The 27,070-nt window shown below is 42.5% G+C and overlaps 1 protein-coding gene and 1 pseudogene across 1 annotated transcript; both read right to left on the reverse strand.

The window, feature by feature from the left end:
- Positions 1-1,089: 1,089 nt before the first annotated feature.
- On the reverse strand, positions 1,090-11,056 carry LOC139162958 (zinc finger protein 202-like). The gene is made up of 5 exons (XM_070743870.1): positions 10,230-11,056; positions 9,651-9,765; positions 9,474-9,541; positions 5,971-6,101; positions 1,090-3,336 (listed from the first exon to the last, which is right to left on the reverse strand). The coding sequence occupies exons 1-5, from the start codon at positions 10,572-10,574 to the stop codon at positions 3,333-3,335; spliced, it is 663 nt and encodes a 220-aa protein (XP_070599971.1). The 5' UTR covers positions 10,575-11,056; the 3' UTR covers positions 1,090-3,332.
- Positions 1,090-27,070, reverse strand: part of LOC139162995 (zinc finger protein 721-like) — a 35,142-nt pseudogene continuing 9,161 nt past the window's right edge.

Genomic DNA, 27,070 nt, shown 5'->3' on the forward strand with positions numbered 1-27,070 from the left:
ACAAAAACAAACTGTATTTAATAGGCACTTGATTCAAAAATCACTACTAAAAACTTGGTATGAAATTAAAGCGAAACATTACAATAAAATCCCAAGATGGCTGTCCACTATGGAAGCCATCATTTACCCAAATTTGATAGATGTAACTAAAACCATCAAATATACAGATATTTTACAACCAAGTGGAGAACGAAAAACTAGACAAGAATTGGAAATATTAAACCATAAAATGGATTGGTGGACATATGCACAAATAGAATCTAGATTCAAGAAAGATAGTCAAATTCCCGGTATTGAAAAGTCTATGAAAGCACTAGACAAGATTTTAACAGGGAATGAAAATAAACAGATAACTAGAATATACCAAATATTTCTTGAACAGGAAAGAATAAAAAGAGACAACCAAAAAACTTATGATAGCAAGGGGAAAAAACTTGCAACATGAGATACACATAGCAAATTGGGAAAGAACATGGATTACAATATCCAAAATAACCCTCTCAGCAGCATATAAAGAAAATTATTATAAACTTTTCTACAGATGGTATATCCCACCCGTAAGGCTAGCAAAGATTTATCCAACATTACCAGACACATGTTGGAAGTGTAAAAATGAAAGAGGTACTTTTTTTCACATGTGGCGGTCATGTCCTAAAATACAAAAAATCTGGAAAACAACTCATACTTGGCTTTCAGAGATTACCAAAGAGGAAATAGAATATACCCCGGAAGCTATGCTATTAGGAATCTGGAGAAGGCACTATTCAAAACAAACACTGCTTCTTACGACACATATAAACACTGCAACAAGAATTGCGATAGCACAACTTTGGAAGAACGACCAGACCCCAACGGAAAACTTAATTATAGATAAAATATATACATGTGTGGAGATGGACGAAATTACTAATTCAATCAAGGGAAACAAAATCATGGAATCAAAACAAAAATGGCAAAAATGGCATGAATGGGTTCAAAAAAGAATATAGAAATAATATATTATGAAGCAACAGTACAATTGAAACAAACTACAGTTACCTTGTAAATAGTTTCATTTATCATTTAGTGAATGTAATAAATATTAGAAAATAAATGTATAAAGTTTAATGTATACAATGGAATGTAACAGGTTAAAAAAAACCTACTAAAAAAACATTAACAAAGATGGTTTATGATCTGTAAAACGGAATAAATTGTGAGTTGAATTATTTGTGAAAACTCAATAAAGAAATTTTGCAAAAAAAAAAGAAAAAAAGAAAATAGACAGAAAGGCCCAATGTGCATACATACACAGATCTATAGAGACACGGTGGGTCAATGGTTACAATGCAGTACTACAGGCTAATTGTCCATAGCCAGGAGTTCGATCTGGACTGGCTCAAGAGTTGATTCAGGCTTTTATCCTTCTAATGTGAGTAAAATCAGGACATAGATTGCTGGGGACAATATGTTGACTTTGTAAACAGTTCAGAGTGTGATAAAGCATTATGGAGTGGTATATAATTCTAAATGGAATTGCTATTGCTATATATATTCACCTGAGCACGGATCCTTTTATCAGAAGAGAGATGACCATTCTGCGCAAAGCTCTTCCCACATTCCATGCACTTATATGGCTTCTCTCCTGTGTGGATCCTTTTATGGGAACTAAGATTGCCGTTTTGAGCAAAGGTCTTTCCACACACCATGCATTTATACGGCTTCTCCCCTTTGTGGATCCTTTTATGGGAAATAAGAGGACTTCTTTGAGCAAAGGTCTTTCCACACTCCATGCATTTATACAGCTTCTCCCCTGTGTGGATCATCTTATGGATAGTAAGTTGCCTGTTTATTGTAACACATTTTCCACATTACAAACATTTATATGGTTTGTCTCCTGAATGGTTCTTTTTGTGGCTACTAATTCCACTGCTATGAGCAAAGCTCTTTCCACATTCCATGCATTTATATGGCTTCTCTCCTGTGTGGATACTTTTATGGGAACTAAGATTGCCGTTTTGAGCAAAGGTCTTTCCACATTCCATGCACTTATATGGCTTCTCTCCTGTGTGGATCCTTTTATGGGAACTAAGATTGCCGTTTTGAGCAAAGGTCTTTCCACACACCATGCATTTATACAGCTTCTCCCCTGTGTGGATCATCTTATGGATAGTAAGTTGCCTGTTTATTGTAAAACATTTTCCACATTCCAAACATTTATATGGTTTGTCTCCTGAATGGATCTTTCTGTGGCTTCTAAGTCCATTGCTCCGAGTAAAGGTCTTTCCACATTCCATGCATTTATACGGTTTCTCCCCAGTGTGGAGCCTTGTATGGATAACAAGTGTACTGCTATGAGCAAAGGTCTTTCCACACTCTATGCATTTATATGATCTCTCCCGTGTGGATCATCTTATGGGAAATAAAAGACACTCTTTGAGCAAAGGTCTTTCCACATTCCATGCATTTAAATGGTTTCTCTCAAGTGGAACTTTTTGTGGACACTAAGGCCAGTAATATTAACAAATATCTTTCCACATTCCATGCATTCAAATTCGTTCTTTCCCGTGTGCAGCTTTTGGTGTCTTCTAAGTCCACTGCCTTGAATAAACATCTTTCCACATTCCATGCATTTATAAGGTTTCTCTCCTGTGTGGAGCTTTTGGTGTCTTCCAAGTCCACTGACATGAGTAAACGTCTTTCCACACTCCATGCATTTATATGGCTTCTCTCCTGTGTGGATCCTTTTATGGGAAGTAAGACTACCACCTTCAGAAAAGGTCTTTCCACACTCCATGCATTTATATGGCTTCTCCCCTGTGTGGATCCTTTTATGGGAACTAAGATTGCCCTTTTGAGCAAAGGTCTTTCCACACACTGTGCATTTATACAGCTTCTCCCCTGTGTGGGTCACCTTATGGATAGTAAGTTGCCTGTTTGTTGTAAAACATTTTCCACATTCCAAACATTTATATGGTTTGTCGTTTTTGTCAATTGCTTTGCGAGATGAAAGAAACTTATTTCCAAGGGAAGGAAGGAATGTCACATTGTAATTTTGTCTATTGTCTCTTCTTATACCATCGCCTCCTTTGATTTGGCTTAAACAGTGTTCATTTACTTGTACTTTCATTACCTTCACACTTTTCCCAATATATTTTTCCCTTATTTTATCTTGTTGAGCAAGCAAGTCTTGCATCGGAGCACCAGTGGAAGGTGAGCTTTCCTGATTCCAAGTCTTTGACTGGTTTTTCTCAGGGCTTTCAGATTCCATTCCAATTCCAAACTTCTCCATTCCATCTTTAGCACTGATCACTTGGAACAGTTCACAGGAATCTTGATACTCCAGCCCATTATTACCTTCAAAGCAAAAGAGAAATGAAAGTGATTGCAAGGTTACAGAAAAAGATCAAAGTGTAGAAACACAAGTGAATTTCCATCTGAATTTCTCCGGAATTAGGCTGCTGGTATGCATGCCTACAGTGGTGTGATATAGACATTATGATTTCTATATTCTTGAGTCATGAAAGATTCAAAAATACAGTGATACCTCGTCTTACGAACCCCTCGTCAAATAAACTTTTCGAGATACGAACCTGGGTTTTAAGATTTTTTTGCCTGTTCTGAACTATTTTCACTTTACGAACCTACCGGCGGCGGCAGGATGCCCTGCCTCCGGACTTCCGTTACAGACGAAGGCTCCCCTCATTGGGAAACCCCACCTCCGGACCTTCTGTTGCCAGCAAAGCACCCGTTTTTGCGCTGCTAGGATTCCCGAGGCTCCCCTCTATGAGAAACCCCACCTCCGGACTTCTGCGTTTTCGTGATGCTGCAGGGGAATCCCAGCATCGCAAAAATGGGTGCTTCGCTGGCAACTGAAGTCCGGAGGTGGGGTTTCCCAGCGAGAGAAGCCTCAGCGAAATCGCAGCATAGCAAATCTTGTGCTATCCGCAGAGAACAGAGGCTTAAAACATTATAGTGCGAGATCACATGAGATCAATAATGCTAGATTTCCCACTACTGGTCTTACGTATGTCTCATTACTTTAGGCCTCTTTTTTCTGCAAATGCACCAAAGGAGGCAAAGAAACCAACGACTCACATCTTTGTAAGGTACCGTATTTTTGGACCACAAGATGTACCTAGGTTTACAGAAGGAAAACAAGAAAAAAAAATTTGGCCTCCATGCATCCTGTTTTTGGCCTCCCAAATTCTCCGTGTGTCTCATGTTTGTCCTTTGTGTTTCCCATTTTCAAACTCCTTGATGCGACGGAGGGGAAAAACGGGACCTGCGCAGTCCTCTGGCGGCCAAAAGCAGGTCCATTTTTTGCCTGTAAAGTACTTCTGGACGCCAGGGCAAAAACCAGACACATGGAGGGTTTGGAAGGCAAAAAACAGACCCATTTTCGCTCTATAAGACACCCAGACATTTCCATCAACTTTCTTCGGGGGTGAGGGAGTGTGTCGTATATTCTGAAAAATAGGGGTAAGCCCCGGCGGGATGGGAGGAGGGAATAGGTAGGGTTAATGTTGCAGTGCCTCTGCTGTCATTCGTAAGTGTGAATGATGACCGTGATGCTACCACATAATTTCGTGACCGGGGTCTCAAATACTTGGGGGAGAGCTGGTCATAAGTTGAAATGGTCATTAAGTGAACTTGGGAGTTTATTTATTTATTTATTTGATTTATTTAATTTATTGATTGATTTGATTTGTATGCCGCCCCTCTCCAGAGACTCGAAGCAGCAAAAAGCAACAATAAAATAGTATACAATAGTAATCTAATACTAAAAATGATTAAAAACCCATTAATATAAAAACCAAACATACATACATACATACATACCATGCATAGAATTGTAAAGGCCTAGGGGGAAAGAGGATCTCAATTCCCCCATGCCTGACGGCAGAGGTGGGTTTTAAGTAGCTTACGAAAGGCGAGGAGGGTGGGGGGCAATTCTAATCTCTGGGGGGGAGTTGGTTCCAGAGGGCCGGGGCCACCAGAGAGAAGGCTCTTCCCTGGGTCCCGGCAAGCGACATTGTTTAGTTGACGGGACCCGGAGAAGATCCATTCTGTGGGACCTAACTAGTCGCTGGGATTCGTGCAGCAGAAGGCGGTCCCGGAGATAATCTGGTCCAGTGCCATGAAGGGCTTTATAGGTCATAACCAACACTTTGGGTCGCAACTGGTGCACAAGGCGAACCTGGGCGAACGCCCCCTTCACCACAGTTGAAAGATGTTTCTCTAGTGTGAGCTGTGGATCCAGGAGGACGCCCAAGTTGCGAACCTTCTCTGAGGGGGTCAGTGATTCTCCCCCCAGGGTAATGGACGGACAGATGGAATTGTCCTTGGGAGGCAAGACCCACAGCCACTTCGTCTTGTCTGGGTTGAATCTGAGTTTGTTGACACTCATCCAAGCCCCAACATCCTCCAGGCACCGGCACATCACTTCCACTGCTTCGTTGACTGGACATGGGCTGGAGATGTATAACTGGGTATCATCGGCGTACTGATGATACCTCACCCCATGCCCTTGGATGATCTCACCCAGCGGTTTCATGTACATATTAAATAGCAGGGGGGAGAGGACCGACCTGTACTCTAGGATGCTCTGAGTCACATCGCATGAGCCCTTTGCTTTTAAATTGGATTGGGAGCGCTTTCCGTGGGCTAAGTGTTCTCACACAATTCTGGAGATTTCAGAGGATAAATGACAACACATTCCTCTCACATGACCTCCAGACTACACATAAAAGCACACCTTTTCCTTTTCAGCCTCCACGGATAAATTCACACATAAAAATGGAAAAATACAGATAAGAAATGGCAGAGAAATAATGTAAGCAAAAAAACACTGACTCCTTCATTTGCGCATGACAAGGTCAGATCCTTTTATTCTCCCTCCCAGGAGGATATCTGATTAGTGTTTTTTAAATAAAGAATTAACTATAATCTGTCTTCTTGAACTCTGATTGGGGACTAGAAAACTCTTACCTAGAGAGACCAGGGTTCCTATGGTTTTCCAGCATGACTTCCGAATGCAGCGCTTTCTGGTCAGGATCCAGCAGGGACCATTCCTCCTCAGAGAAAGACACAGCCACCTCCTCGAAGGACACAAGACTCTTCTGAAGAGGGAAAAAAGAAGAGAACAGGGGGATTCACAAGACCTGTTCATCATTTAGACAAGAGGATAAAAGGGGAACTCGTCATATTTGCGGACAAGACCAAATTGACAGGAATAATAACACTCTAGAAGATAAGCTCAAACTCTAGAAGATAAGCTCAACCTATAGAAGGATAGATTGAGCAATGTGAAATCAACAGTGAGAACCGAATATTGCATCCGGTATAGCAGTCTAAGCCATTGGCTGAAAGGAAGAAAGCAAAGTGAAAATTCACTGGGAAAGTCATTTCTCAGCCTTTGCAAAGCGGGAATGTTTGATCTCTTAATGAGGCTCAAATCAGAGGATTGGAAATTTATTTTCTGGCTCAAAGGACTATGACTACACGCTCAAGAGGGCCACTCCCTTTGGATTCTAATAGCTTTATTATTAGCTTTATTTTTTAATATGGTTTCTTTAATTTTGAACTATAGAAACATAGAAGACTGACGACAGAAAAAGACCTCATGGTCCATCTAGTCTGCCCTTATACTATTTCCTATATTTATTTTTTATTTTTTTTATTTTTTGAAAATATACTTTATTTATTTACAAATATAATTAAAAACAAGGAAAGGGATTGGGGGGAAGGGGGACAGAACGAAGGGTTGGGGGTGGGGTAGAGTAGGAAGGGGAGGGAGAATTCAAAAACAAAACATTTATGATAGAATTGTAATACATGTGAGTTGTAATACACAAGTGTCTTAAAGGGAATGTAATAACTCTTACTTTCCTAATCTTAATATTTATATATGGAAATGTCGTATTTCTTAGTATATATAGGCATTAAAGTTCTAGCGGTGAAAAAGGAGGAAAGAAAAAAAAGGAAAGGGAGAGAGAGAAGAATCTGCATTTAGTGCAGACGTTTTTATGGACGACTTTTTGTTTAGTTGTAGTGTGGGGAGTATATAGGTGATATAATGGGTGTATATAAAGATTAGTTATTCTAAAGGTAGTTAATACGTTTATAGTGTGTGTTGAGTTAGTTAGAAGACAGATAAAAAGAGATTTAATATATTTTCTTGTTGCAAATTTAATTAGTTTTTGGTGCTTCTTTTCTAATTTATTTTAATATTAATTTAAGTGTTGAAGGTACTTTTGGGTGTGATAGAGTATGAATTTTACAATAAAAGTTTTTTGTATTTTTTCTGAGAAACCCATTTATGCCAATTTTCCCATGCTTCGTAGTATTCTGAATCTTTTTTGTTTTGTGCTTCCATTGCTATTTTAGACATTTCAGCACATTCATTAATTTTCGTAATTATTGTAAAGAAAGAGGGTACTTGATCAGATTTCCAAAGAGAGGCATATGATATTCTGGCTGCAGTTATAATTTGTAGTATAAGATATTTTTGTGTCTTGGTAAGGTTTTGTCTAAATATACCTAAAAGATAAAGCTCGGGTTTGAGTGGTAATTTGATTGACATGACTTGGTCGATTAGGGATTGAATTGTTGTCCAATATTTTTGTGCAATTGGGCATGTCCACCATGTGTGGTAGTAAGTTCCAGGTTTGGTCTTGCACTTCCAGCAGATCAGTGAAAAGTTGGGAAACATTTTGGATATTCTTGCTGGGGGCAAATGCCAACGATAAAACATTTTAATTTGGTTCTCCTTGTAAGACATTGCCGTTGTCATTTTATAATTTGATGTCCATGTTTTCTCCCACTCAATTAGGTTAATCGTATATCCAAAATTCTGAGCCCAAGCTATCATACAGCATTTCACTTGCTCTTCGGGATTTTCTTGGATTAGTAAGTAGTTGTACAATTTTGAGATCATTTTTGTAGAGGGGCCGAAAAGAATCGTGTCTATTACATTATTATTTTGAAATCCAAATTGCTTTTTGTGTTGTTCGTTTTAATTTAATTTGTAAATATGTTAACCAGTCTATATTAATTCCTTGATTGTTCATTTGTTGTTTAGGGATAAGAGCATCTGATTTGTCGAGTAGTTGTTGGTATCTCAGAATTTTAGAGTGCGAGAAAAGATTGGGAAAGATTAGTATTTCATTGGGGGATATCCATTTTGGTATTGAGGTGTAATAATTTTTTTTAATAGTAAACCAGATTGTTATTAGTGTTTTGCGTAAGTAATGATTTTTGAAGTATTTAGGTATTTTGTGGTAGTCTGCTGTCAAGAAAGTATGCCACCCAGCAAGAAGATCGAATCCTTCCAGAGTTAGGAGTCTAGTATTTTGGAGCGTAATCCAATTTTTAATCATGGTTAAAATGGTAGCTTGATAATACATATAAAAATCTGGAAGTCCAATATTTTATATTACAATGGATATATGTTTATCACAGGCATGTTTAAATTCAGTTACTGTGGATTTACCAACCACGTCTGCTGGAAGTTTGTTCCAAGGATCTACTACTCTTTCAGTAAAATAATATTTTCTCATGTTGCTTTTGATCTTTCCCCCAACTAACCTCAGATTGAGGTTCTTGTGTTCACTTTCACCGTCTTCTTGTGTTCACTTTTCTATTAAAAACACTTCCCTCCTGAAACTTATTGAACCCTTTAATATATTTAAATGTTTCCATCATGTCCCCCCTTTTCCTTCTGTCCTCCAGACTATACAGATTGAGTTCATTAAGTCTTTCCTGATACGTTTTATGCTTAAGACCTTCCACCATTCTTGTAGCCCGTCTTTGGACCTGTTCAATTTTGTCAATATCTTTTTGTAGGTGAGGTCTCCAGAACTGAACACAGTATTCCAAATGTGGTCTCACCAGCTCTCTATATAAGGGGATCACAATCTCTCTCTTCCTGCTTGTTATACCTCTAGCTATGCAGCCAAGCATCCTACTTGCTTTCCCTACCGCCTGACTGCACTGTTCACCCATTTTGAGACTGTCAGAAATCACTACCCCTAAATCCTTCTCTTCTGAAGTTTTTGTTAACACAGAACTGCCAATACAATACTAAGATTGAGGATTCCTTTTCCCCAAGTGCATTATTTTACATTTGGAAACATTAAACTGCAGTTTCCATTGCTTTGACCATTTATCTAGTAAAGCTAAATCATTTACCATATTACAGACCCCTCCAGGAATATCAACCCTATTGCACACTTTAGAGTCATCGGCAAATAGGCAAACCTTCCCTACCAAACCTTCTTGTACACTCAAAGTTGGAAGACTACCTAGCAGAACAAAATAACTAGAGGAAGCTATGCTGGCTGACAGCAACATGAACCTGCCATTCTGCTCTCCATGTTGTGGAAGAACACAAAAATAATCCGGGCCAAACAAGGGGGGGAAATAGAAGGAAAGAGCACCTGCTTCATTTCCTGAAGGGAGAATAGAAATTTAATAACCTTTCCCTTTCTTACTTGATTTGGAGGTTCAACAGCTGTTTGATCTCCTTCATAGAAACCAGAAAGCTTCATTCTTTGTTTCTCTGTAAGGAATAAATACTTTCAAAATGCATAATTAACAAAATAGAAGGAGGCATCCTATAGGAGAGAGCGAAGATAAGACAAATAAGCAATCGGAGGTTCTTCCATTACCTCCTAAGGGGTCTTGACTTGGGTCCTCCAAAGGGACCCCACTGAAAAATACCTCCTGGGGGGGATTTGATAGCTTCTTCATTCCCTCAAGGTCTCCGATCGCCACAGTGCAGCACTTCAAATAGGAGGAAAGAAAAAAGAAGCAGAATTAATGTACGTCACACAACATGAAGTGGATCCTTATAGAAAATATTATTTTACTGAAAGAGTAGTAGATCCTTGGAACAAACTTCCAGCAGACGTGGTTGGTAAATCCACAGTAACTGAATTTAAACATGCCTGGGATAAATATAGATCCATTGTAAGATAAAATACAGGAAATAGTATAAGGGCAGACTAGATGGACCATGAGGTCTTTTTCTGCCGTCAGTCTTCTACGTTTCTATGTTTTTATATTCAGAACACAACATCAAAAACCCCAATATCCATCCATGAGGTTGAATAAAAAAACAATGAAACACTATCCTACAAGAATTGGCGAATTGCCTAATATTATGAATGTCAGGGAACTTTGGGAAGGAGGGATGAAGTATTGAAACATGCTCTCTATTCCCCCTTTTGCTTCCTAAAGCATCTTACCTGCAACTGGACCTGCTCCTTCTGCTCCTCCGTCTGGCTCAGGAGGAGGCCTTCCGCCAGGGCCACCGCCTGGGAGCTGGTCTCCGCTCCACACTCCCGCACCCAGCCCTCCATCTCCGGGGGCAGGAGAGCCAGGAGCCGCTCGAGGACCACCCGGTCCAGCATCTGGGCTTTGGTGTGCTTCTCTGGTCTCAGCCATCGCCTGCAAAACTCATGGAGTCGACTGCAAAGTCCTCGGGGACCGTCAGCCTCCTGGTACTGGATGAAGTTCCAGGGTTGAACTTCGGAAGGGAACTGAGCAGCTGAAGGGCCTTTACCGCTTCCCTCCTTTGGTGGTGTCTCCATTCTTTCTCTGTCCTGTAGAGCAACTCCAAATGGGTCCAAGGACTCTTGTGGGTCTCCAGATGCCTTTTCCTTCACAGGGCAATTTCTAGGGCCAAAACATTTGTCTTGCAAAGACCACAAGTGGCTTCCAGTTTCTGTATCTGAGATTGAAAGGGGGAAAAAACCCCAAAATAATTAGAATTTAGGCCCAAAACAACCTTCACCCAATCTGGCCGGAGCCCCAAACGGCTCATCTCAGCGCAGGGGCCGGGAATGAGGCAGGTGGAGAGGCCAGCCACCATGCTTCTCTCCCTGTCCGGAGCCAAGATGGGCCCTTCTGCGACATTAGTGCGAATCCTGCGTCCTCCTCGCCCGGCTTCTCTCCTCCTCCTGGGCCTCCGAAAATCGGAACCTCCGGATTCCGGGGGAAGGCGGCTGGGAAGCATGGGACCCGGAAAGACACACACACACACCTCTGGAACGTCTGGATGTCCCTCCGCAAGTCTCCCGCAGCCTCTCCCCTAATCCAGGACCACAGGTGTGGCGAGCCAATCCAAACTCCTAAAGCTGCAACCGTTTGTGACGTCATTTCCCTCGTTGCCTCCTGTGGACAGCCAGCCTTGAAGTTGGCCCTCCAGTGAACCAATAGGGAAGCGCCGAGAGTTCCCATATCTTGGTGCAGGCCGCCCCCTTGTGGATTTGCCGCAAAGTGCCAGGATTGTAGAAAAAGGGCGGGAAAGAGGGGACGTCTGAGGGGAAGGGCGCGGCGGGGATGATGGGTTTGGGAGTAAGAGGGAAGGTCCGTCTCAATAATTTTGTGTCGGAGAAAGGCTTCGACGCCTCCAGAGGGGGCCCTTTCTCAATCTTGGTCTTGACCGTCGGTGGAGACGGAGAAAAATTTCCGGACGATTTGAACTTGCCTCCCTCAAGAACAGCCAAGTCGCACCTGGCTTGATTTGTTCCTATCAGGCCTCGATGGGTGGAGAGGCTTTTCAAAGTTAAAATCGTGAGTATTTGTTTGAAAAATGCAAATTCTGGATGAGAAAAAAATATTTCACCAAGAAAATGGATGGAGCATTTTTAAATCAGTGGATATTGAACTTCAACTTATATAGATTACTTTTAGTGGGAAAACAGAGTATCAGATGGTATGAATCATGTTTATGGTCCAAGCGAAAAATTAAACCTTAGACAAAAATGTACTAATAATATTTTGGCATTCCAATTTGATGAGATGGGAGTTGCTGGAGATAGATTTTAATTCATTTCTGGATCCACTAGTGAATCAGAATAATATTTTTTTCCTTTTTAAAGACACCCCACCCCCCAGGATACAACTTTCTCCTTCTGTCCAAATAGAAATTTAATTTAATCAACACTTGGAGATCTGAGACTGGGGCTTTCCATTGTCGACATGAAACCAGTCGCTGGTGGGTCTACCAGAGCAGTTTGATGAGCCCAGCATGGGTGTTGTGGTTAGCTCTGGCCCAGCTCCTGCCCCAAGGACTGTGGATGTGGGGGAGACATCCACATGCCGCAGACCTGTTTTGCCCCCGGTGGAATCTGCTGATGAAGGCTCCTCTGACCAAGAAGACATGAGTGACAGTGAGGAGGAGAGTGGGGCAGACAGCTCAGAGGGAGATCAATTATCACTCTCCTCCTTGGATTCAGAACAAGAGTTAATGATACAGCCACGCATGCGGAGAGCGATGCATAGGCAACAACAACTGAGAGATTATTATCAAAGAAAATGAGGCCACCTGTGGTTGGGTGGGGCTGTGGTAATTAGTGAGGCTGCTATAAAGAGCAGCGTGTGGGTTTGGCCATTGTGGAGGATTATCTGATCATTGTGTTTCGTGACTGCCTTGCTGACTTCGACCTTGGTGTGTTGCTTTTTCCCCGCTTTGAAACTAAACCAGAGCAAAGTGTATTTCACTTTGTGAAAGAAGGACTGTGAATTGCTTCACAGTTGCAAGCTAAGTATCACAGAACTGATAAGGGACTTGTACCAATTACCAGTTTGTTTGGAGACGAGTGCTCTTTGCTATACAAAAAGAGGGCTTAGTTTAAGTGAATTTTCGTTATAAAGATCATTGTTTTGAATTTTCAAACGTGTGTGTCTATCTGAAATTTGTATCTGAATTTTCGGGAGGATTCTGCCAGAGAGCTCGACAGAACAATGGGTAGCATTGCACAACCTCCTAGCACCGGCCCACCCGACTGTATTGTGACTCAGCCCACATTTACCTTTTTCGGCCAAGGGACAGCAATGGCACCAAGTGGCACATCAGCCTCATTTTACTCGGCATGAAGCAGATTGCAACATAGCCTTCCCCTTCGAGTCCAGTCTACCAGGATGACAGCTCCTGCTGGAATAAGAGTGGTGCTGCAGCAAGGCCCACTAAACTAATTCCTGTTGTGAGCCGCCCTGACTCTTCGGAGAGGGGCGGCATACAAATCTAATAAAATAAATAAATAAATAATAAATAAATAATCCAGTCCTGTGCTACCAGGGCCATTATTGGGACTGCCGAGACCCAACATCCCTCCTTAGCAACCAGTTCTCAGATTGCCTACAGCTGGTCAAATCCCTCTTGGCTGTACCTTTTATCTTGGCTAGGACACCAGCCACAGCCCCACCAGCCACTCCACCTCCATGTTTTAGAGCAACATTTGACAGGACCCCGGGGAAGCTTCCTCAATCAGGTCTGGTCCCAAATTGATCACCACGGGGACGAGTACCATACCAGAGGAAGCCACTTTAGATGTTCCTTTAAAGAGATGTCTCTTGTGGCTTGTAAAGATATTTTAAAATGTGAAACATTTTCTAGCGGCCTTGTATAATAATAGCAACAAAGTTGGAAGGGACGTTGGACGTCTTCTAGTCCAAACCCCTGCTTAGGCAGGAAACCCTACACTACTTCAGACAAATGGGTATTCAACATCCTCTTAAAAACTTCCAGTGTCGGAGCATCCACAACTAATGGTGGCAGGCTGTTCCATGGATTCATTCAGTGTTCTATCACAAATTTTCTCCTTAGTTCTAAGTTGTTTCTCTCCTAGATTAGTTTCCACCCATTGCTTCTTGTCCTACCTTCAGGTGCTTTTGGAGAATAACTTGACTCCCCTGGAACACTGCTATCATGTCACCCTAGTCCTACTTTTCATTAAACTGGAAATACCCAGTTCCTGCAACCGTTCTTCACATGTTTTAGCCTCCAGTCCCCTGACCAGAACCGAATGCAGTATTCCAAGTGTGGCCTTACTGTCACAAAAAGATATACAGTAGAACCCCGACTTATGAGACTAATTGGTTCCGGAAGGAGGCTCGTAAGTCGGAACGCTCGTATGACGAAACATTGTTTCCCATAGGAAACAATGTAAAGTCAATTAATCCGTGCAACAACAAAAAAACCCGCTGCCGCCGAACGCGGAAGTTAGCGTTCGGCTTCAGGAGACAGCTGCGAAGCGGCGCGCGTGTTTTAAAACGTCGCAGCCGGCCTGGGGGGCTCAGGGGAAAGCCCCCGAACCCCCCAGGCCGGCTGCCACGTTTTAAAACACCCGCGCCGCTTCGCAGCTGTCTCCTGAAGCCGAATGCGGAAGTTAGCGTTCGGCTTCAGGAGACAGCTGCGAAGCGGCGCGTGTGTTTTAAAAGGTTGCAGCCGGCCTGGGGGGCTTGCCAGCACCCCCCCGAGTCCCCCAGGCCGGCTGCAACCTTTTAAAACACGCGGGATACGAGCGCCAAGGAGCTGTCTCCTGAAACCGAACGCGGAAGTTAGCGTTCGGCTTCAGGAGACAGCTCCTTGGCGCTCGTATCCCGAATGTGAGCTCAGGAGGCGAACAAAAATGTCGCTCCCCTCCCAGCTCTTATCTCGAGTAGCTCGTAAGTAGAGCTGCTCGTATGTCGAGGTTCCACTGTACAGTGATCCCTCGATTATCGCGAGGGTTCCGTTCCAAGACCCCTCGCGATAATCGCTTTTTTGCGATATAGTGGTGCGGAAGTAAAAACGCCATCTGTGCATGCGCGCCCTTTTTTTTCCATGGCCGCGCATGCACAGATGGTGTTTTTACTTCCGCACCTGGGAAGACCCAGGGAAGGTTCCTTCCGCCACCCAGCAGCTGATCTGCTCGGCAGCACCGCAGCAGCGAGGAGCCGAAGATCGGGGTTTCCCCTTTGCGTGGGCGGCGGGGAAGACCCAGGGAAGGTTCCTTCGGCCGCCCAGCAGCTGATCTGCTCGGCAGCGCCGCAGCAGCGAGGAGCCGAAGATCGGGGTTTCCCCGCCGCCCACGCAAAGGGGAAACCCGGATCTTCGGCTCCTCGCTGCTGCGGTGCTGCCAAGCAGATCAGCTGCTGGGCGGCCGAAGAAACCTTCCCTGGGTCTTCCCCGCCGCCCACTCAAAGGGGAAACCCGGATCTTCGGCTCCTCGCTGCTGCGGCGCTGCCGAGCAGATCAGCTGCTGGGCGGCCGAAGGAACCTTCCCTGGGTCTTCCCCGCCGCCCACTCAAAGGGGAAACCCGGATCTTCGGCTCCTCGCTGCTGTGGCGCTGCCGAGCAGATCAGCTGCTGGGCGGCCGAAGGAACCTTCCCTGGGTCTTCCCCGCCGCCCACGCGCCGCTCGAGAGCAAGAGGGGGAGAGATAGAGAAAGAGAGAGAAGGAAAGAAAGAGATGAGAGAGGGAGGAAGAGAGTGTGAGAGAGGAAGAAGCAAGATAGAGAAAGAGAGAGAGAAAGAAAGATGAGAAAGGAAGGAAGAGAGTGACGTCATCGGGTGGGAAAATATTTGTAATTAATATTTTTTGAAAAATCGCGATATAGCGTTTCGCGAAGATCGAGATTGCAAAAATCGAGGGATCACTGTATTGAGATACTCGCCTTTGTAATAAATGTTGGGCTTAGTCATATTTACTGATATTGTTTTTGGGCAGTAAAGATAGTTTCCTGAACAAAATTGCAAATAAGCTGTCTCAGACAGTTCTCTTAAAACAGAGCTCTTATAAAATTGAACATTAAGTAATACAGTGATCCCTCGATTTGCGCGTTCTCGATTAGCGCGAAACGCTGCAACGCGGTTTTTCAAAAAATATTAATTAAAAAATAAGTCCGCGTTTTTTTTGCTATACCACGGTTTTTCCCACCCGATGACGTCATACGTCATCACCAAGAGTCACTTCTCTGTCTCTTTCTCTTTCTTTCCTGTCACTATGCTTCAATCATTTTCTCATTTCTCTTTTTTCTCCCCTTTTTTCTATCATTTCTCTCTCTCTTTCTTCCTCTCTCACACTCTCTTCCTCCCTTCTCTCTCCCCCCCTCCACTTGCCCACGAGAAGAAAAAAAGCAACCTCTGCCGGGCAGCTCCCCTTGTGCCCCCGCTTTGTGCCTGCCTCTTTTGGGGATTTTTTTTTCTTTTCTTTTTTGCGCTGGCGGCGGGAGCTGTTGGGGAGGTTTCTGCCGGGAAGGCCTCTCAGCTGCAGAGCCGAATGGGGGCGGAGGCAACAGCGGAGCCCGGCGCTGGGGCCATGCGAGGCTGTTCATCCAGGGGGGCGTGGACTGGCAAGTCGCCCTCCTTTCTCTCTCTTTCTCAAGATCGCTTGCCGCTTGCCTATTGCAGCGAAGGAGGCGAAGCAAGGCTCCAAGCTGCAAAGCGGCAAGCGATCTTTCCCCTTTGCCTGGGCGGCGGGAAGACCAAGGGAAGGTTCCTTCAGCCGCCCAACACCTGATCCGCTCCGCAGCGCGGCAGCAGCGAGGAGCCGAAGATGGGGTTTCCCCTTTGCCTTTACCCCATCTTCGGCTCCTCGCTGCTTCCGCGCTGCGGAGCAGATCAGCTGTTGGGCGGCTGAAGGAATCTTCCCTTGGTCTTCCCCGCCGCCCACACGCAAACTCCACCATCTGCGCATGTGCGGCCATGAAAAAAATGGCGCACATGCGCAGATGGTGGTTTTTACTTCCGCATCCAGTATAATGCGGAAATCGGTTAGCGCGGGAGGTCTTGGAACGTAACCCCCGCGCTAACCGAGAGATCACTGTATACTAATTTACATTTCCAAACTTTGAACTGGAGAAATCAGCAAATGTATGATAATTTAGTGACTAGACCGATATTTAGCAAGATATTTAATATATTCCACTGCTGGTTGGCATTTATAGCCAAAGAAACATGCAAACAATTGTAGCCTTCTGTTAAAATGAAGCCTTCTGTGAACATAATATAGTAGTTGGGAGCAAATATACCTTTTAAATCTATTTATTTGATTTTTATGCTGCCCTTCTCCTTAGACACAGGGCGGCTTACAACATGTTAGCAATAGCACTTTTTAACAGAGCCAGCATATTGCCCCCAAAATCGGGGTCCTCATTACCCACCTCGGAAGGATGGAATTATTTATTATTATTTATTATTATTTCCATTCATAAATTAGTTTGGTTAACAAAGAAGATGTAAACAAGTTTAACATGGTTTCTTCCCTTTGGCAAGAGTGGTGGAAATTTGAGGAGGGATGATTGATTATTAAATATGGATTGACTATGGAATATTGGTAAAATATATATTTAGGTGTTGTTTAATATTAGGATGTATTAATTCATAATATCGGATTAGAATTTTAGAATTACATAGGTAAAATTAATGGAAGATACATATGATAAATAAGGGGTTTATGATAGGTACTGTGTGATTTTATGACTTTGCATTATGAATTTAAAATATACTTGGAAACGTAGAAGATTGATGAAAGTTAATAATAGTAAATGCTAAGTGCCTGAAAATTAATTGAGCTTGGAAATACTGAATGAAATTATAGAAAAGTAAATATGGAAATATATACAGTGGTACCTCGGTTTTCGAACGCTTCCTTTCTCGTACATTTCGGATACCGAACAAAATTTTCTGCAAAAATTTGCTTCAGTATCCGAACAAAAATTCGGATACTGAACAGAAAATTTTGTTTTCTATCCGAAATGTAAGATCTCAGGGGACGGGATGAGAGGGAATGGGAGTCGGAACGCCCCTCCTGGCCGCCCTCTTAATAGCCTTCCAGTCTCTACCTTGTAACTTCTCCACGCAGCATGAAGGGTAGGGCTGGCTACAATACCGGCAGCTTCGTGGGGGCTACTTTCCTCAGCGTTCAGTCGGTTACCTACAAGCAGCTGCACCAATATTTTTTTCCCGGTGGTGGCGGCTCCGGGGCTTCCCTTAAAGGAGCAGCAGCAGCGTCGGGAATGTTGCGCGGTTCAGTGGGTTACCTCCAGGAAGTTGCACCAACTTTTTCTTTCCCCGTGGCGGCTCCGGCGGCTTCCCGGAAGCTGCCCAAGCTGCCGCCGCGGGGAAAGAAAAAGTTGGTGCAACTTCCTGGAGGTAACCCACTGAACCGTGCAACATTCCCGACGCTGCTGCTGCTCCTTTAAGGGAAGCCCCGGAGCCGCCACTGCCAGGAAAAAATATTGGTGCAGCTGCTTGTAGGTAACCGACTGAACGCTGAGGAAAGTAGCCCCCACGAAGCTGCCGGTATTGTAGCCAGCCCTACCCTTCATGCTGCGTGGAGAAGTTACAAGGTAGAGACTGGAAGGCTATTAAGAGGGAGGCCAGGAGGGGCGTTCCGACTCCCATTCCCTCTCATCCCGTCCCCTGAGATCTTTATCCCATAGGAAATAGAGGAAATACTGTAGATTTAATTGGTTTCCAGCAAGTCAATGGGCTGGGAACCAATTAAATCCATTTCCATTATTTCCTATGGGATAAATTAATTCGGTTCTCGACCAAATCGGTTCTCAACCACAGTTCTAGAACGGATTATGGTCGAGAACCGAGGTACCACTGTACTAAAAAAAATAAAGGAAGCACTCAAATAACACATCCTGGAGCTGAATGAATGAAATATTCTCTTGAATATTTCATTTGCACAACTATTCTATTTGCACAACAGCACGTGAAATTGACTGTCAATCAGTGTTGCTCCCTAAGTGGACAGTTTGATTTCATAGAAGTTTGATTTACTTGAAGTTATATTCTGTTTTTTAAGTGTTCCCTTTATTTTTTTGTGCAGTGTATTAATTGATGCATTGGTGTTGATAGATTTTCATAGTATCATTAGATTACTATAATACTATGACAAATAGCAAGGCCCCTCAGGCGGAGAATGAGGGGATGTTCAAAGGAGAAGTTGTTGTAAATGAGGAACATAGTGTCACCAAACCAAGTCCAGTTAGTAGAAATAAAGAGAGGACACATGTTCTTGTGGGTGACTCGATTGTCAGAGGTGTTGATTTGGGACAGAGGAAGGATGTGGTGAAGGTGATGAGGTGTCTTCCAGGAGCCACTGCCCACAGGGACAGGAGGCGGATTACAAACATTGTCAGGGCTGTGAGTAAAGGTAATAAAGTTGATGTGGTGGTGCATCTTGGCACAAACGATCTGTCCCAGAGAAATGTTAATCTAGTAAAAAGAGATTTTCAAAGTCTAAGTGTGGAGCTGGGTAAAATAACTGATTCAGTGACTTTCTCAGAGGTGTTACCGGTTTGTGGCCAGGAGGGTAAAACAAGTTGTATCAGAGAGTTTAATGTGTGGTTAAGGCAGTGGTGTAAAGCTGAAGGTTTTGGTTATGTAAGTCATGATGTCAGTAGATGGTCTAATAGGGAGTTGTTTAAGAGGGATGGTTTGCATCCATCATACAGAGGTACCCAGGTGCTCGGTGAGGAATTCAGAGCTTTTTTGGACAGGCATTTAAACTAGGTAAAGGGGACAGAGATGTACCAGATGTGGAGGATTTCTGTCCCCGACCAATGAGGATACATCAGTTTCTGGAAGCTTATGAAAAGGGAGCTGAAAATAAAATAGATGTAGTTGTTGATGATAAGGGGCAAACTAATAATGAAAATAATGTTCTTCGGGTAATGTGCACGAATGCTCGAAGCTTGAGCAACAAGCTCTGTGAGTTAATGGCCATAATATCTAGAGATAATTTGGATCTGGTTGCCATAACTGAGACATGGTTTAAGGATTCCAATGAATGGGAAATATCCATACCAGGATATACACTGTATAGGAAGGATAGAATAGAGAGAAGGGGAGGTGGAGTAGCCATTTATGTTAAAGAAAGTCTAAAAACAATACTAATTCAAAATACATGTAAAGATCTGGAGACCCTCTGGATTTGCATGCAAAATAAAGACGGTTCTGTCATTAGAATTGGGGTGATCTATAGGCCTCCAGGGCAATCTGAGGAACATGACAACAAGATGGTGGATGAGATTACCCTAATGGCAGTAAAGGGAGATATTGTGGTTATGGGTGATTTCAACATGCCTGATGTTGACTGGAATATCCCCAGTGCCCTTACATGCAAAAGTAAGAATATAGTAGAGGCCTTTACAGGAGCAGCTATGGCACAGCTAGTTAAGACACCAACTAGAGGGGAGAATATTCTAGATTTAGTTTTTACAAATGGGAATCGGGTTTCAGAGGTCAAGGTGGGAGAAAATTTAGGTTGCAGCGACCATCTATGTTTGTGGTTTGATGTAAAAACTGATTGTGAGCAATCCTATACTGCAACCAAAGTATTGGATTTCAGAAAAACAAATTTTAATGCAATGGGGGAATATTTAAATAATGAATTAAAGGGGAGGGATAAAATGGCAGGAGCGAGCACCCAGTGGACTGTATTAAAAAAGGCCATCTTAAAAGCCACAAGACTTTATGTAAAGCAAGTAACTAAAGGTAAAAGGAAGAAGAAACCGCTATGGTTTAGCAATGATGTAAGGGCTATAGTCAATGAAAAAAAGGCTGCCTATAGGAGGTATAAAGAGTCTGGAAGTATAGCTGATAGAGAGGTGTATAAAATGAGACAGAAGGAGGCGAAACAGATAATATATGCTGCTAAAGCCTCAAAAGAGGAAGAAATAGCAAAATCTGTAAAGAAGGGGGATAAAACCTTCTTCAGATATATTAGTGATAGGAAGAAGAAAAACTGCAGCATCACAAAGCTTAGTACCGGGAATAATACATGCATTAATGGGAATAAGGAGATCGCTGACCATTTCAATAGCTACTTCTGTTCAGTTTTCTCAAAGGACACCTTACAAAATAATACTATAGAGGGATATAGCATTGCTTCCAGCTGTACGGATTCAGCTCCAGTGATCTTAGAAGTCGATGTCTTAGAAGAACTTGAAAGATTAAAGATAAATAAGGCAATGGGTCCAGATGGCATCCATCCCAGAGTTCTTAAAGAACTCAGATCTGTCATTGCTACCCCCCTGACTGATTTGTTTAACCAATCCCTGTTAACAGGAGATGTTCCTGAGGATTGGAGAATGGCCAGTGTTGTGCCTATCCACAAGAAGGGCAGTAGAGAAGAAGCTGGAAACTACAGGCCAGTTAGCTTGACATCAGTTGTAGTTAAAATGATGGAGACTCTACTCAAAAAGAGGATAAATCAGCATCTAAAAAACAATAACTTATTGGACCCAAATCAGCATGGCTTTACTGAAGGCAAATCGTGTCAGACTAATCTCATTGAGTTCTTTGACTATGTCACAAAGGTGTTGGATCAAGGTGGTGCCATGGATATTGCCTATCTGGACTTCAGCAAAGCCTTTGATACGGTTCCACATAAAGAGCTGATAGATAAATTAGTGAAGATTGGACTTAATCCATGGATAGTTCAGTGGATTTCAAGCTGGCTGAAGCATAGACATCAGAGAGTTATTGTTAATGGCGAGTATTCTGAGCAGAGACAGGTTACAAGCGGTGTGCCACAAGGGTCTGTTCTGGGTCCTATTCTTTTTAATATGTTTGTGAGTGACATAGGGGAAGGTTTGGTAGGGAAGGTTTGCCTATTTGCCGATGACTCTAAAGTGTGCAATAGGGTTGATATTCCTGGAGGGGTCTGTAATATGGTAAATGATTTAGCGTTACTAGATAAATGGTCAAAGCAATGGAAACTGCAGTTTAATGTTTCCAAATGTAAAATAATGCACTTGGGGAAAAGGAATCCTAAATCTGAGTATTGCATTGGCAGTTCTGTGTTAGCAAAAACTTCAGAAGAGAAGGATTTAGGGGTAGTGATTTCTGACAGTCTCAAAATGGGTGAGCAGTGTGGTCGGGCAGTAGGAAAGGCAAGTAGGATGCTTGGCTGCATAGCTAGAGGTATAACAAGCAGGAAGAGGGAGATTGTGATCCCCTTATATAGAGCGCTGGTGAGACCACATTTGGAGTACTGTGTTCAGTTCTGGAGACCTCACCTACAAAAAGATATTGACAAAATTGAACGGGTCCAAAGACGGGCTACAAGAATGGTGGAAGGTCTGAAGTATAAAACGTATCAGGAAAGACTTAATGAACTCAATCTGTATAGTCTGGAAGACAGAAGGAAAAGGGGGGACATGATCGAAACATTTAAATATGTTAAAGGGTTAAATAGGGTTCAGGAGGGAAGTGTTTTTAACAGGAAAGTGAACACAAGAACAAGGGGACACAATCTGAAGTTAGTTGGGGGAAAGATCAAAGGCAACATGAGAAAGTATTATTTTACTGAAAGAGTAGTAGATCCTTGGAACAAACTTCCAGCAGACGTGGTTGGTAAATCCACAGTAACCGAATTTAAACATGCCTGGGATAAACATATATCCATTGTAAGATAAAATACAGGAAATAGTAAAAGGGCAGACTAGATGGACCATGGGGTCTTTTTCTGCCGTCAGTCTTCTATGTTTCTATGTTAAATGTTTAAGAAATGAAGATTTTAAAGCATGGATTTGTTAATAGTTATGTTTTTGGTTTTGCTGGGGTTTTTTTAGTTTTAAAAGTAATAGATTTTGATTTGATTTTATTATTAATTTCTTTTAATAAAAAAGAAGGGGATTTCCCCCCCCCCCTATTTTTTTCCATCCCGAGTCTGCGGAGAGGGGCTGCGTACAAATCTAATAAATAATAATAATAAATAATAATTAGGAAAAGATTGTATAAGGGTTTTTAATTTCCTTTAAGAAGAATGTATAAGAAAGAGTAGGCATGATGGCCTCTCTGGATTTGCAAGAGGATAATGATATTAATTGAAATATAAAATAACAGAATAACATAGTGGGAAGGGACCTTATTCTGCCCCAGCACCGAGCCCCAAATAATTACGCAACAAGTTGTCTTCGGTGACATCTGTACTCAGGCATGAAAATGGTCCGCTCAGAAACTATATTTTTCTGTCCACACTGGGGAAAAAAAATTAAGGGAACATTGGTGAGGGTACAGTTACAGAGAGCTGCTCCTTAAAGAAGCATTCCGTAATTCTTAGTAGATGGTTTTGTGAGTATGAAATCCGTAGAGAATCACAGAGAATAGTAGAAAATAAACCATTTGAGAGCATTTCACTGAGGCAGCCTTTGTCGGTGCCATCTTGGATATTAAAACCACTGACATGGTGGGTCAGTGGTTAGAATGCACTAGCTAATTGTCCACAGCCAGAAGTTCAATCTAGACTGGCTCATGGCTAACTCAGCCTTCCACCCTTCTGAGGTTTATTTTATTTATTTTTATTAATTAGATTTGTATGCCGCCCCTCTCCGTAGACTCGGGGCGGCTAACAACAGAAAAAAAAGACAATATGAACAAATCTAATATTAAAAGTAATGTAAAAAAAAACCAATCTAAGAAACCAATCATACATACAGACATACCATGCATAAATTTTATAAACCTAGGGGGAAGGGAATATCTCAATTCCCCCATTCCTGACGACAGGTGGGTTTTAAGGAGCTTGCGAAAGGCAAGGAGGGTGGGGCAACTCTGATATCTGGGGGGAGTTGGTTCCAGAGGGTTGGGGCCACCACAGAGAAGGCTCTTCCCCTGGGTCCCGCCAAACAACATTTTTAGTCGACGGGACCCGGAGAAGGCCAACTCTGGGACCTAACTGGTCGCTGGGATTTGTGCGGCAGAAGACGGTCCCGGAGAAATTCTGGTCCGATGCCATGAAGGGCTTTATAGGTCATAACCAACACTTTGAATTGTGACCGGAAACTGATCAGCAACCAATGCAGAGGTTGCTAAAATGGGCCCCCAGATTGTTGTGGAGTGGTATATAAGGCTAAGTGGAATCACTATTGCTATATAGTTTCTCCAGTGTGGATCCTTTTATGAGAAGTAAGATGACCATTCTGAGCGAAGCTCTTTCCACACTCCAGACAAGTATATGGTTTCTCCCCTGTGTGGATCCTTTTATGGATAGTAAGTGCACTGTTATGAGCAAAGGTCTTTCCACACTCCATGCATTTATACGGCTTCTCCCCTGTGTGGATCCTTTTATGAGAAATAAGGTGACCTCTTTGAGAAAACGTCTTTCCACATTCCTCACATTGAAATGGCTTTCCCCCCACATGGAACTTTTTGTGGGTAGTAAGTGTACTGCTCAGATCAAAGGTCTTTCCACACTGCATGCATTTATATGGTTTCTCTTCTGAGTGGATCATCTTATGAGTAATTAGATTACCTTTTTTAGCAAAGGCCTTTCCACACTCCATGCATTTAAATGGCTTCTCCCCAGTGTGGATCATTTTGTGTGAAATAAGATTACGTTTATCAGCAAAGGTCTTCCCACACTCTGTGCATTGATATGGTTTCTCCCCTGTATGGATCATTTTATGGGAAGTAAGCGTACCGCTATGGGCAAAGGCCTTTCCACATTCCATGCATTTATACGGCCTCTCCCCTGTGTGGATCATCTTATGGGAAATAAGACTACGTTTATCAGCCACAGTCTTTCCACACTCCATGCATTTAAATAATTTCTCTCCTGTGTGGAACCTTTTATGGAAAAGAACATCACCTCTTTTAGAAAAGATCTTTCCACACTCCTTGCATTTAAATGGCTTTTCCCCCATATGGAACTTTTTGTGGGTAGTAAGTGTACTGGGCAGAGCAAAGGTCTTTCCACACTCGACACATTTATATGGCTTCTCTCCTGAGTGGATCATCTTATGAGAAAGAAGATTACCTTTTTTAGCAAAGGTCTTTCCACATTCCATGCATCTAAATGGCTTCTCCCCTGTGTGGATCATCTTATGGGATATAAGCGTACTGCTATGACCATAAGTCTTTCCACATTCCATACATTTAAATGGCTTCTCCCCGGTGTGGATCATCTTATGGGAAATAAGATTACCTCTTTGAGCAAAGGTCTTTCCACACTCCATGCATTTATATGGCTTCTCTCCTGAGTGGATCATCTTATGGGAAATAAGATTACCTTTTTTAGCAAAGGCTTTTCCACATTCCGTGCATTTAAATGGCTTTTCGCCAGTGTGGATCATCTTATGGTAAATAAGGTTACCTCTCTGAGCAAAGGTCTTTCCACATTCCATGCATTTATATGGCTTCTCTTCTGAGTGGATCAGCTTATGGGAAATAAGATTACCTTTTTTAGCAAAGGTCTTTCCACATTCCATGCACCTATATGGTCTCTCTCCTGAGTGGATCATATTATGTGAAAAAAGATGACCTCTTTGAGCAAAGGTCTTTCCACATTCCATGCACTTAAATGGTTTCTCACCTGTGTGGATCATCTTATGGGAAGTAAGTTGCCCACTTGTTCTAAAACATTTTCCACATCCCAAACATTTATAATGCTTTTCTTTTGTGTCAATTGCTTTTTGAGATGTAAGGAAGTTATTTCCTAGAGAAAGAAAGAATGTTCCATTGTAATTTTTTCTATTTTGTCTTCTTATAGTAGTGTCTTCTTTGTTCTGTGTTACATAGTGTCCATTCACTTGTAGTTTAGCTTTGATTAGCTTCATACTTTTTTCAGTATATTTTTTCCTCATTTTCACTTGTTGGGCAAGAAAGTCTTGCAGCAGAGCGTCAGTGGAAGGTGAACTTTCCTGATTCCAATTCTTTAACTGGTTTCTCTCATGGCTTTCAAAATCCATTCCAATTCCTAACTTCTCCATTCCGTCTTTAGCATCGATCACTTGGAACAGTTCACAGGAATCTTGATTCTCCTGCCCATTATTACCTTCAAAGCAAAATGGAAATGAAAGTGATAGCAAGGTTAGAGAAAAAGATCAAAATATAAAGTCAAATGAATTTCCTTCTGAATTTCTCCAAAATTCCACTAAGTTATATGTTTTCATGGATACAAGGGGTGTGATATAAACATGATGATTTCTATATTCCTGAGTCATGAGAGCTTTGAAAATACAGTGGTACCTCATGATACGAACTTAATTGGTTCCAGGAGGAGGTTCGTAAGGTGAAAAATTCGTAAGACGAAACAATGTTTCCCATAGGAATCAATGGAAAAACAAATAATGCGTGCAAATCCTTCAGGAAAATCCCAAACTTTAGAAGGGAGGTGAACAGAGGGCAGGGAGGAGCAGCTAAAGGGGGCGGGTGGAAGAAGCAAGGCTAGGCTAAAGGGTGAGTGGGAAGGAAGAAAGGCAAGGGGGCCGCCCCTCCCTTTTCTTTCTTCAAAAGACACCGTTTCAGTGCCTGTGCAAGCACGCTGTTCTCCTACTTTTTAAAATGCAAACTCTTTCCCCCTCCAAGCCGCCCCTCCCTTTTCTTTCTTCAAAAAAGGGGAAAAAAGAAACCCCTTCATCCCAGCAGCAGCAGCTTGGGTTCGTAAGGTGAAAATAGTTCGGAAGAAGAGGCAAAAAAACCTTTTCTTTCTTTCTTTTTTTTGAAAATAAATTTATTAAATATATACAATAAAAACCAAATACAGAAAGACAAAAGAGATATACATATTGTACATTTTAACATTTACACTCTACTTATGTAGTAATTGGGGAGTGGGAGAAGGGGGTTGTGAAGGGAGGGAAGTAGATATAGAAGGAAGGGGGATAGGGAAAAGAAGGGGGGGGATAGAGAAGCGAAAACCAGCGTTAGAGCTGGGTCTTTCATGATTTGCGGCCTGTAGTTTGAGCTCGTAGTTGGTGTGTTTTACCCTAAGGCTTTATCGATATGTTTTGTATGTAGTTTTTAGTGCCAATGTGTATAATTGATTTAGGGGTTTATTTTCTTTGCAAAAAAATCTTACAACACCAGGTTCGTATCTCGAAAAGTTCGCTAGAAGAGGCGTTCGTAAGATGAGGTACCACTGTATCTAGAAAACATCTCTTTCTTTACAATTATCTACAGTGTGTGTGTGTGTGTTTGTGTACACACACCCTTGGGGGGGTGTCTTCCAGTCCAACCTCATTTGGCAGGAAACCCTACTTCAGACAAATCGTTATCCAACATCTTCTTTAAAACTTCCGGTGTGGAGCATTCACAACTCTTGGTGGCAGGTTGTTCCACTGATTAATTGTTCTGTTTCCCTTTAGTTCCAAGTTGCTTCTCTCCTTGATTAGTTTCCACCTATTGGTTTTTGTCCTACCGTCAGATGCTTTGGAGAATAGCTTGATTCTCCCCTTCTTTGCGGTAACCCCTGAGATATTGGAACACTGCTATCATGTCTCTCCTGGTCCTTCTTTTCATTAAACTAAATACAGTGTTTCCTCCATTTTCGTGGGGGATGTGTTCCGAGACCGCCCG

The sequence above is a fragment of the Erythrolamprus reginae genome, chromosome 2 (assembly GCF_031021105.1).
Source record: "Erythrolamprus reginae isolate rEryReg1 chromosome 2, rEryReg1.hap1, whole genome shotgun sequence".
Taxonomy (NCBI): Eukaryota; Metazoa; Chordata; class Lepidosauria; order Squamata; family Dipsadidae; genus Erythrolamprus; species Erythrolamprus reginae.

Bases quoted from the DNA above. Each gene is read 5' to 3' on its own strand.
- LOC139162958 (XM_070743870.1), bottom strand. From the start codon at position 10,574: ATGGAGACACCACCAAAGGAGGGAAGCGGTAAAGGCCCTTCAGCTGCT. The intron at 9,542-9,650 runs GTAATGGAAGAA...TATTCCTTACAG, and splicing joins AAGTCAAGACCCCTTAGGAG to AGAAACAAAGAATGAAGCTT. The intron at 6,102-9,473 runs GTAAGAAAGGGA...TTCCCTCTTCAG, and splicing joins CTGTTGAACCTCCAAATCAA to AAGAGTCTTGTGTCCTTCGA.